This window comes from Microtus ochrogaster (assembly GCF_000317375.1).
Source record: "Microtus ochrogaster isolate Prairie Vole_2 chromosome 14 unlocalized genomic scaffold, MicOch1.0 chr14_random_2, whole genome shotgun sequence".
Classification (NCBI taxonomy): domain Eukaryota; kingdom Metazoa; phylum Chordata; class Mammalia; order Rodentia; family Cricetidae; genus Microtus; species Microtus ochrogaster.
Genome location: NW_004949097.1, coordinates 6446667 through 6458399, shown reverse-complemented (window position 1 = coordinate 6458399; position 11733 = coordinate 6446667). Strand labels below are relative to the sequence as shown.

The following is an 11733-nucleotide window of genomic DNA, read 5'->3' as shown; positions in this document are numbered from 1 at the left end:
AATCTGTGGCTGTCTATGCTCTTGTCTATACTCTTTTGCCTCTCTCTCCCAACCCTACGTACATTTTTGTGAATACACTGATTCTCATTTAGAGGTTTATTTCTGTCTGAATCTGTCTTTATTGCATATCTGTAATCATTTTCTGCCTTTTAAAATGCTAAACTGTGTGGCTAGGACTAAGGTTGCTTAGCCTTTTAGATCCACCCAGTCAAACACGGCAGAGGTATGTTCACCTCCTTGGCTAGGTATACTCACCACCCCAGCTCCATGGATTCAGTGGGCCTATGTCACCATTAAATAACTAGTAGCATGCTGCTCACAAACCCCACTTAAATGAAAGACCTCCCAAAAGAACAAGAGCTGTTCACGCTGCCAGCACAAACTAGGAATCTGTCTCTCAAAAAAACTGCACAGTTTCTGCCGCTAATGCTGAGTCAAGAAACCTTCTCTTAAAGAAGCTGTGTCTCTGCTCACCACCAGTAAACAAAGCCTATCTGAAAAAAAATGTTTCTATCAATAAATTGCACTTGGCTCCCATTTTTGTGCATCTAGAGGCCCTCTTTTTTTCTTACATTTTAAAAAAATGTTATGTGGATCCATGCCCCAGACCATGGGTGCCATTTTATAAATGAAGGCTGCTTGTTCATTTCCTGGCCACCCAGACCTGAATATAATCACACAGAAATTATATTAATTACAGCACTTATTGCTCAATAGCTTTGGTATCTTTCTAGTTAGCTCTTACATCTGAAATTAACCCATTTCTCTTATTCTGTGTATCACCATGAGACTGTGATTTACCAGGTAAGGTCCTGGTGTCTGTCTCCTTTGGCAGTTACATGTTGTCTCTCTGATTCCACCTACTCTCTCTCTCTCTTTCTCTCTCTCCATCTCTGTTCTGATTTTCTGCCTGGCTTTACTTTGCTAAGCCATTGGTCCAAACAGCTTTATTCATCCACCAATAAAAGTAACACATATATAGAAGGACATACTACATTAAAGTCTCATAGATTTCTGCTCCATTGCTGATAAATGAAAGAGACTTTCTTCTTTCTTATGTATGCCTAGATTGAGGTGAACAAGTTCCATTCTTAATCAGAAATACATTTTGCTCTAATCTAGGGGTAGAGAAAGTTTATTTGGAATGGTGGTCAGTCCTGGCTTTGAGGAAAGATGCTGAAAACCCAGAGGTACCAGTGTGGTCCATAATGAGTAATAAATTTGCTCAGTTCTCAGCCCCTGGAAGGTTAGGGAATTTGAAATGTACCCTCTAATCAGTTGGTGATACTGAGAGGTGTTTGATCAAGATTGTGAGTGACATCAGCAGGTAATCAGTAAAGGGTTATGAAAGTTAATTGAGAAGAGCTTCATAGAATAAGAAATGAAGATAGGCCAATTAGAAACCTCATTACGTGGGGAGTAACGAAGTTTATTAGTGCATTGGCAAAGAAAAGAAACAAGAAAAAGCACTTGCAGAGATAGAAACACAAAAGCTAATGACTTTTAGGAAAGGGGAGAATAAACATGCCTATAGTTTTCACCTTGAGTGACTGACAAGACAATGCTTCCAAGAGAGTAGTTGAAGGAGAGAGGTAGGGAGGGAGAGAGGAGAAAAGTTAGTAACCACATTTTCCTAGCTATGCTAATCACCTTATAGGGAAAATTTCCTTCAGAAAATATACTTGGTATTGATACTGCCCCAACTAACGAAATGCATTTCAAGGATTGCTTTAAATTATATTGGTTGTTTTAAATTATATCACATTGTTTTAAATAACAAATTGATATTGGTTATCAAGGCCTCTGTGGTTGTTTAGGCCCTCTCTCCCTCCCTTCCTATTGTGTTTTTGTGAGATAGAAGTCTTGTAGCCCAGGCTGGTCTCAAACTCATATAGTTGAAAATGGCCTTCAACACCTGGCCCCTTTGCTTCCAGCTCCCCAGAGCTAGGAACAGCTGTGTGCCATCACGCCCAGCCACGCACTTTCCCAGTGTTACTGAGGGATTATAATTTTGTTAAAAGTATGTCTGCATAGCACTTGGAAATAGTCAGTGTGAGCATTGATGCCTTTGTGTCTTTTTAGTATGAAACTTTGGGTAATTTGTCTTGAGGGAAATAACCCAAATTGTTGGAAAATATATGCTCATTGTAGAACAACTCGTAGCAGGAGAAATCCTAAAAACTTAAATTATATATGAAGAAGGAAATGGCTGTCTTGTTATGGTACATTTATAGAATGAATACCATGTAAATAATTAAATTTATATGCTCAAAAATTTTGAATGATACGGGGCAATGTTTTTGATATATGTATTATGTAAAAGATTATCAAAAATACATTTTTGTTATGTATCCCTAATGTTGAGAACTCCACAAAGTTAGATGGAGAAAAATAGGTAAATTCCTTACATTTTAAGAACTTTTCATAATTTGTAAATGTGACAGATATCTAGAAATATCAACAATATTTATATATTTAATAGTTTTTGTTTTTCTTTTAGAGACATGACATCTTTTAGGCCAGTCTCGACTTGAATTTATGATCCTCCTGTCTTAGCCTTCTGAACCCTGGGATTACAAGCACAGCCAGTGATATTATTGTCAAGGCTGAATGTTGAGTGTGTGATGAATGTTACTGATTGCCAACTTGACAAAGTCTAGGCTCAACAAGGAAAGAAGCCCTTGGCCTTACCAGTAAGGAAAAATCTAGGCTGGGTTAACCTCTGTGAATGTCCATGAGAGATTTGCATGACTGAGTTACTAGAAATGTGGAGGCACACCTTGAATGTGGGTGGTATCACTCTTTGGGAGTAGGTTCTGGATGGTGTGCAAAGGGAAAAATGAGCTAAGCACCAGGCCTCACAGCTCTCTACTTTCTGAAGGTTGATGAAGTGTGACCTTATTCCCACCACCAGCGGTTCCCTGCCAAGGTGGATCATACTCTCAAATCGTTAGACAAAATAAACCCTCCATGCCCTTAACTTGCTTTTGTCAGGTATTTTATTTTATTTTATTTTTTGGTTTTTTTTGAGACAGGGTTTCTCTGTGGTTTTGGAGCCTGTCCTGGAACTAGCTCTTGTAGACCAGGCTGGTCTCGAACTCACAAAGATCCGCCTGCCTCTGCCTCCCTAGTGCTGGGATTAAAGGCATGCACCACCACCGCCTGGCTGGTATTTTATTATAGTAGCAGGGAAAGCAATAATACAGATGGGGAGCTAAATGTTTCCATAATTTTCCCCAGAAACTCTCGGGATCATTCCTGTTCTGGAATGATCTAAAAAATCACTTACACCTGTGACCACAAACTGTTTCATGTTTTTGTTAAAAAGTTTATCTGATGGTTTCATTTTAGTTCAGGAGAGCCATTTTCTTCTCTGCTTTATTTTAGGACTTCGTTTTTCTTTTCTTTTTTTACACAAGAGATGAAATCCTGGCTTTGTTCCATATACAGTGAGTAGGTAAAATGGCTTCCATTGGACAATACATTTTTGGAAAATGATTTCAAGTAAATAGAAATCAGGCATGCTATTTTAAGTCACAGCACTATTCCTGAAGTGTGTTCCTACCTCGTAGCTTTTGTACCAGAGACAACACCTCTGATGCTTGTTTTAAAATGTAAATATCCTAGGGAGAGTTGTAGTTCATTAATAGAGGGTAAGTGTTCTTAGGTTCAGTCTGAAGAGAGAGAGAGAGAGAGAGAGAGAGAGAGAGAGAGAGAGAGAGAGAGAGAGAAAGAGAGAGAGAGAATGTTTCAGAATAGGCCTCCAGAGAATTTGTATTTTTGAAGACATACCCAAAGAATTCACTAATAAAACTAAAGATCCAGGGTTGAGAAGATGACTTAGCAGGTAAGGTGCCTGCTGTGTAAGCATGAGAACCAGAGTTCTTATCCTCAACACCCAAGTAAAAGAGGCTGTCATGGTCACTCATCTGTAAGTGCTGTAAGGAGACAGGAGAATTGCAGAGATTCATTGGCCAGCCAGTCTAGCATGGTAGACCTAAGTTTCAAGGAGAGACTTCTCAGAAAATAAGATAATCTTAGAAGACACCCAAGACAGATATGCAGCTTTCACAGGCATGTGCGCACACAGCCCACCCCCACAAGCACGAGCACGCAAACTCCATGTCCACACAAAAGTCAACAGATCAATAATAAGTAACTATTAGTTGTGGGGGGGAGATTTGATATTTAAAAATCCCTGCCCAGGCTCTTATCTGCCTTATGTTTCTGGACAGAAGAGTAGAGCCATTTTCAGTTGCATGAATCCAAGATCCAAAACACCTTTTCCCTATCAGAGATAATCAGGATTGGAGCATGAGGTCTATAGACTGCTTCCCAGTCATCCTTAGCGATTTCAGCTGGGCTTTCACTGAAAGGACAGTTGGCAGACTTAAGATCCCTGGGAAGCATGGACAGGGTGATTGGCATTCAGGGTTGGGTTGAGCTGGACCTCTCTGTGTGCTGTGCTCGCCCTGATAACTGTTCAGCAGAGCACACCTCTTCTGTGTGCAACCTTGTTTTCTCATTGCTGTGACCAAATGTCCTGCAGAAACAACATAGTAGAGAAAGGGTTTCCCTTGTTCATGGCTTCAGAGGGTTCCTTCTGTGGTTATGGGGCTGACTCTGTGGGCAGACATCATGATGGGTGCGGCAGCATGTGGGAGACAGAACTGCTCACCCATGTCAATGTCAAGCAGAGAAGGACGTGGAGAGCAGCCATTTAAAAGCATGTCCCCAGTGACCTGCTCCTGCCAATCAGGCCCAGGCTCTAAACATTTCCAGAAACTCCCCCAAATAGTGACATTACCCGGAGACTAAGTAGTCAAAGGTAAAGATTTTGCTGTGGGAGGGGAGCATTTCATGTCCACATCATCACACGATGATCCAACAGGCCTCTCCAGATAGTTGGTCCCACAAAGGATGGTCTGTAGTCATTTGTGCCAGCTACTTAAGCTAGTCTGAATGATGAAATGTAATTTCTGGGGGGAAGGGTGCCATGGCCTCAGGGGCCTCCAGGAGGTCCTGAGTCTGTAGCTTTTATGAGCAGGATGAATATCCTTATAAGACAGGATCTGGAAGGCATGCTCCTTCCAAGTTGTGCTGTATAACAAGGAGCATCATCCAGTGAGGAATCAGGCCTTCCCTAAGCATTAACTCAGCCTACATCTCGACCCTGAACCAGCCTCAGACTAGTGAGCACTGGTTTAGTCAGCTTCTCCTTTTATAATAATTATTTTGAATTTTATTTCATTTTGTGTGCATGGAGTTGGGGACAGGGGTTCCTGTGGAGGTTGGAGGTATTGATGCTTCCTAGCATGTGTGTCCTGGGGATGGAGGTCAGGTTCAGACATGGTAGCAGGTACCTTTCAGGCTTAGTAGCATGCACCTTCATATGCCAAGCCATCTCACAGGCCCACACTTCACAGGCTTTTGCTGTAGCTGTCTGAACAGACTAGACTAAGATGTTACATGTCTTGATAATGTGAGAAGTTGAAACCTTAGTTTTTTTAAAAATATAAAATGGGGCTAATACTAGAACCAGACAGATATGAAATACTGTATGTAAAACATTTAGTACAAAGCTTGCTATGAAGTATTAGGTTTATAGAGCCTGCTATTCTAGAAGCCCAGAGAGTTACTGCAATTCCACATCTTCCTTAAGGGGATAGGGAGGGAGCAGGAAGGAAGTGGAATCAGCTTTACTAATCCCCTTTATTTTTATTTTATGTGTCTGAATGTTTTTCTTGTGTGTGTATGCAGTGTTGTGCACCATCGGTATACAGCACCCCAGAGTGTAGGTGGAGTTTTCTTGTCCCAGCCAACCACCTGCTCCCAAATAACTGGCAGCTGCTTTCCAAATAACTGACTCGAGACTTAATATAAATTATAAATGCTTGTCCAATAGCTCAGGCTTATTTCTAACTAACTTTTTTGGCTTAACTAATTTCTATTAATCTATGTGCTGCCCCGAGGCTTGCAGCTTTTGCTTCTGTCCCATTTTGTGTGTGTTTCTGACTCATTCTCCATTTGGCTCGCGACTCCTCTGACTCTGCCCTTTTTTATCCCAGCGTTCTCTCTGTTTCAGGCTGTCTCACCCAATTTCTCCCTGCCCAGCTATCGGCCAATCAGCTTTTTATTAAAAGTGAGAACAACACATATTTACAGTGTAAATACATATTGGCAGTGTATAGAAGGATTATTTCATAGCACCAGGAGAAGCCCAAGACTGAAGTTACAGGCAATTGTGGGTCATCATGGGGATGCTGAGAATTGAATCCAGCTCCTATGGAAGAACAGCCAGTGCTCTTAACCATTTCTCTAGCCCCAGAACTGAGAGATTTGAGGTTAGTTTATTTCAAAGGATATCCAAACCCAATGTTATTTATTAATGTTCACCCATTTCTCACTGTTCTCAGACTGAATGGAATAATGTGAAGTAGCATTTTCAGAGTGAGGTGTGTGAGTAAATCTACTCAAGTCCAAAAAGAGGCTAAATTTACAAATATCTAGGCACATGGGCACACAGGTACACAAACACACACACAGGGACACACAGAGACACACACACAGATGCACACAGATACAGATACACCAAGACACACAGAGACACAGACACATACAGGGAGAGACACACAGACACAGAGAGAGGGCGAGACACATACACACACAAACATCACCCCACAGACACACAAACAGATGCACACAGATATAGCTACACAAAGACATACACACAGAGACACAGGCACACATACACACACACAAACACCAGACACAAACACCCCCCCACAAGCATATGCAAAGATACACATAGACACACACACACACACACACACACACACACACACACACACAGGAATCACAGTCTTTAGCATGGCTGCCTTCACATTATCAAGTTACTTTAGGCTCTAATTGGAATTTCTGAATTTGTGACATGACCATTAACATTATGGAATGTATTTACCCCCTCCCCTACAATGCCATGTTGTGAATACTATCCCTATAAGATTTTTCTTATTCTTTCCCCTCTTTAGGATTGCATGAGACTCATGACAGGCTAATTACCAGTCCAAGAACCTCTCAGCTACATGCAAGTACCCACTCCCCAAAAAACCAAACAATTAGCTTGAGACAATGGCCAGGAGCAAGCCTTTATATGATCCAGTTGCACAACACACTTCTGGAGTAAATGACGTATCCTAACTTGGGGTACATCACCAGATTCAAGTCAGAGAGGATCCTCTGCCAGTCAATCAAAGTGCGAGTCACTGGAAGATCCCTCCGGAGAATTCTCCTCAGGGCTTCATTTGACAGCTCTTGCAGTTCTTCTAAGACAGCAGCTTGAAACTTATTTTCTTGTTCTTCCACAAGCCTTGCAAAGCTGAGAGCCAACTGGGCTTGATTGACCACCTCCAGGCTTTCCTTCAGATCCTTGGAGATTTCAACATGAAGGTTGACACATCTGAAGTAGTGAGCTTGCACAAAAATCCGTCCAGTTACTTGGGTTAGAAATGGGTTTACCTGGAAGATCCATTTAGACTTCCAAAGACCATTCCAACAATTTCCATTGTCATAGCTGTGGTCTTCGATGCAAGCAATTAAGAATTCCTTGCATTTGACTGTCTTTCTCAGCACATTGCAATTTCCATTTGGGTAGTGATCATTCACGTAGAGTTTTAAGGCACACAGAACAACAGATCTCAGGTACTCAGTCTCATTCCGAATGATTCCGTGGCTTTGGATATCTCTCAGCTGATTCTGAAGCAGATCAAACCTGAAAGAAAGTTTGCTCTGATAATCAAAGAACCGGAAGTCACCCATCACATTGTGGTGAGACAGGAGCACTGGGTTGCCATCGATGCAGAGTGGCACACAGTATTTTTGGCAGTGCTGATGGCCAGCGCACTCACCCTGATGGTGCATGAGCTTCTCATCGCGGATAAGCAGACAGAGATCATCAAAGGCGTTCACAAACTCCCCAGGAGGAGCCTGGACTAAGAGTCTGCGGATGACTTTTTCTTTCTCTTTCCTACTCAAGACACAGAGTGACATGTCTAGTTGCAGCAGAAGCAGAGCTTCTGAAACAAGTGGTGTTCACAGGGTGGGAAAGCGATCCATGGGACACCTTGCCCCTTCAAGGTGTTAATCATTTAAGCTTAAGATCAGTATGTGTGAGCAAGAAGATGGGCACTCCGTCAAGCTCTGTGTCTCCTGGTGAAGTCACAGAGAAGCATGAAACTTCAAATGATGTCACAATGCGTGCTCAGAACCGAAGAAGAAAATGATAGCCACCTGACACCGTGTCGCCCAGCCCACCAGCTATACCAACTGTGAAGGTTTTAAGAACTTGCTTCCAGAAGAGTCTTCTTCGCAAGTGGTGTGTCTTTTTTTACATCCATGATAAGTTGTGGGTGGTCTGGAGAAGTTGCCTGGGATTTATAGTTGATGCTGGACAGTGTCTTGTCTCTTCAGCTGTCCTAGGGCACTGATTTCCCCTCAGGTCCTTAGCAGAGCTGCCCCACCCCTCTGGGTGAACATTGTGATGAAAGGTTTGAGGGATTAGTAACAAACCAGGAGACGTAAAATGAGATATGAGGGTTGAGAGATGACTCAGCCAGTAAAGCTGCTTATTACCAAGCTTGACAACCAGAGTTTGAACCCCACACCCACCCTGGTGGAAGGAGAGAAAGAGTCCTGCAAGTTGTCCTCTGATCTCAACACATGCGCTATGGAAAGTGCACACGCACACACACACACACACACACACACACACACACACACACACACACGTTAAAATAGAAACAAATGGAGTTTGTTGAAAATGCCAGTGGGATTGAAAGTTCTCAGAACATAAGAAGCCAGACATTTTATGCAGGGATCACATCTTTCATGTTTTATTGTCTCTTTGTTTTTCCCCTTTGTGTGTGTTCTCTGCCTTTTCCCTAGAAAAGCTGCAGCAGTGAGAACAGTTGATGACTATCATAGAGAGGAGGAACTACTTCTTAGATCAACTGACAACACCCTAGGCGGAGAGACCTCTATGGGAGGACACGTGACATAGATCATGAAAACATGGAAACGCGACACCACGACCACACAGAAGCGAAATATCCATCCAGATCTCTCTGACCCTTTCCTGCTCTTGCTCTTCATTCTGCGTGTTCATGTGGCCTTCAGTGTTTTCAGAGTTCTGAATTCAAGCATCTACTATTTGAATATGAACTTTCTGCCTATTTCTACAGTTCAGAGCTTTTCTGGGTTTCCGTAGATTCTTGTATTCTTATTACTGCTATAAGAAAATGCACTTTTTCATATTGAGTCAGAGTCATTAAGTTTGAGACAATTTAGTTTTAACAATTTAAAATTGAGCAGAAAATGGAGCAACTCTCACCTGTAGCTTCCATGACCTTATAGCTCACACTATTACTTTGTCTTAATCTAATTTTTTAAGTTGGGGCATCCTAATTTTTGAACTTAATCTGTATATAGTAAGTAGATTTGATTATTTGACTTTCTCTTTTCAAATCAAATATAAATTTATTGTAGCTTTGTTTTGTAGCTTTGAGATGAGGTTTCCCATAGCCCAGGGAGCCCAGGCTGATCTCCATTTGGTCACGTAGCCAAAGAGAACCTTGCATTTCTGATTCCTTTGCCCTCACCTTCAGGGTGTTGGAATTACAGGCATGCACCACCACACCTGGTTTATGTGGCACCGGGAATTAAACCCAGGGCCTCAAACATGATTAAGAGAACACACTACTACCTCAACTGTGCCCGCAGACCACATTATGATGTTTGTCATCCTTTCTGAAGGTATTTGAACTAATTTTGAGGCAAGCTTGTACCAGGGCATTTGACTACTGTAGTAATTAAATCAGTCATACTCACAATTGAGCACTCCAGCCTATGTTTAATTAATGTCTTATGAACATGCTCTATCTTCTATAAGATTAAGTGTCATTTTGCTCATCTTTCCAGATGAGGGCAGTCAGGTAGGTAGGAGAATGTTGGAGTCCAGGAGATTTCAGGATCAGACTTCCAAGCAAATAAGATGTAATAACTGTATAGTGAATTTCCAAAGTGCTAGCTTTATGTCTTGGGTTTTGTATGAAAAACACATTGTCCTGCATTTTAACTGGTATCTGTCTTTTTATGTCTTTTATACCTGTACTGTAATTGGTAACAATATTATTTGGTTCTGAATAGTATTTATTTGCTACTGTCTGAGCACAGGACAGGCGATTCATTAAAACTGAATACAGATTATTTCTTAAAGAGTTTTAAAGCCTCAGTAAGTGGACTTACTTTGAGAATTTCCTTAACTTCCTCTGCTTCATACATGGTTTTTGTCCAAGATCCAGGAAGAATTTAGAGGTGGAAAAATCGGCGTTGAAAATACTCACAAGTTGCTTGAAAAATTTGATATTCGTTGCAACTTTGCTCACGTGAAACAAATTTTTAAGGTGAGATGATACCCTCTCCCTGTCTGCTCCAATCTAGGAGGGATTTCCTTCAGTGTAAGTAGACATTAGTAGATATTTGGGTGCTTCTTTAGGAAATACACACGGGGCTGGAGAGATGGCTCACTGGTTAAATACACGTAATGTTCTTGTAGAGGACCTGTGTTCAGGTCCCAGCATGCACATGGTACCACACTCTACTTCCACTCAGGTGCCTTTAAGTTTGTGGCACACACACACACACACACTCAGGTACATACATAAGTGTTTAAATATACATGTGGAAAATCAGTATCTTAGGAACAGAATACAGATATGGCTACTAAGTTCTGAAATGATACCAGGCCACTGGCTTGAAATTTACTGAGTGCTTAGAAATTGTCACACCAGATCCAGGAAAAAGATCAACATTAGGACGACTGAACTAGGATTAAATATAAAAAAGTGAATGGTAGTGGCTTTTTGCTTGCTTGTTTTTTGTTTTGTTTTGTTTTTTTGTTTTTGACACAGAAGAAAAAAAGCTAGAAGGAACACAATACTAAAGATTGGCGAAAATGCTGCTCGTGGGAGTGTCTCTAATCTTATTTGGGAGCCTGAGGAAGGAAGATCAAGAGTTCAGTTTTTTAGTGAGTTTGGTCCTAGTCTGAGCTATATAAGATCTGCTTTAAGAAAAGAAAAAAAAATAATAGACAATAATCACAGTAATTAATTAAATAGTTGGCAAATCCTTAGCAAGACAGGAAGAGAAAGAGAGTAGGCAGAAATGAGTAGTTTTTTGACAAAAGAGGAGACATTACAACTGGCCCCACAGAAATAAAGAGCACCATGAGGGAACCACCACATAGCCGCAGATTGACTAGATTATAGAAAATGGAAAAATAACTAAATTCACACAGCCTGCAAAATCTGAATCAAAAGGAATTAGAAAACTTGAATAGATCAACAGTAAGAAACAAAACAAGACCCCCTAGTCATTAATAACGTGAAATAGTCAACAAAGAAAAGCCCGGCCAAATGACTTTGTAGGTGAAGATTTCAAAGGGATCAAGACACATCCCTTTTTAACTGAAGAGGAAATGATTATAATGCTATTTTATAAATACAGAAAAATCATGGTATGGAAGGCTGAACATGGATATCACAAGACATGTTTGATGAACACAAATTCAAAATTTCTCAGCAAAATATTAGCAAGCCAAATTTAATAACCCTCAAGAAGGAGTCTATGCCATGACCCGATGGGATTTTCTGCTTACATGCAAGGATGGTTCAATAT

General features: G+C 41.1%; 2 protein-coding genes across 2 annotated transcripts in view; one reads left to right on the top strand and one right to left on the bottom strand.

The window, feature by feature from the left end:
• Positions 1-7149: 7149 nt before the first annotated feature.
• Capza3 (capping actin protein of muscle Z-line subunit alpha 3) lies at positions 7150-8164 on the bottom strand. Its single transcript, XM_005364545.3, has one exon. The coding sequence runs from the start codon at positions 8047-8049 to the stop codon at positions 7150-7152; it is 900 nt and encodes a 299-aa protein (XP_005364602.1). The 5' UTR covers positions 8050-8164.
• A 147-nt stretch (positions 8165-8311) lies between these two features.
• Plcz1 (phospholipase C zeta 1) overlaps positions 8312-11733 on the top strand; it is a 55818-nt gene continuing 52396 nt past the window's right edge. Inside the window, exons 1-3 of the mRNA XM_005364546.2 lie at positions 8312-8374; positions 8944-9104; positions 10337-10460. Of these exons, the coding sequence (XP_005364603.1) occupies positions 9070-9104; positions 10337-10460 (159 nt within the window). The 5' untranslated portion in view covers positions 8312-8374; positions 8944-9069. The remainder of the gene's footprint in view (positions 8375-8943; positions 9105-10336; positions 10461-11733) is intronic.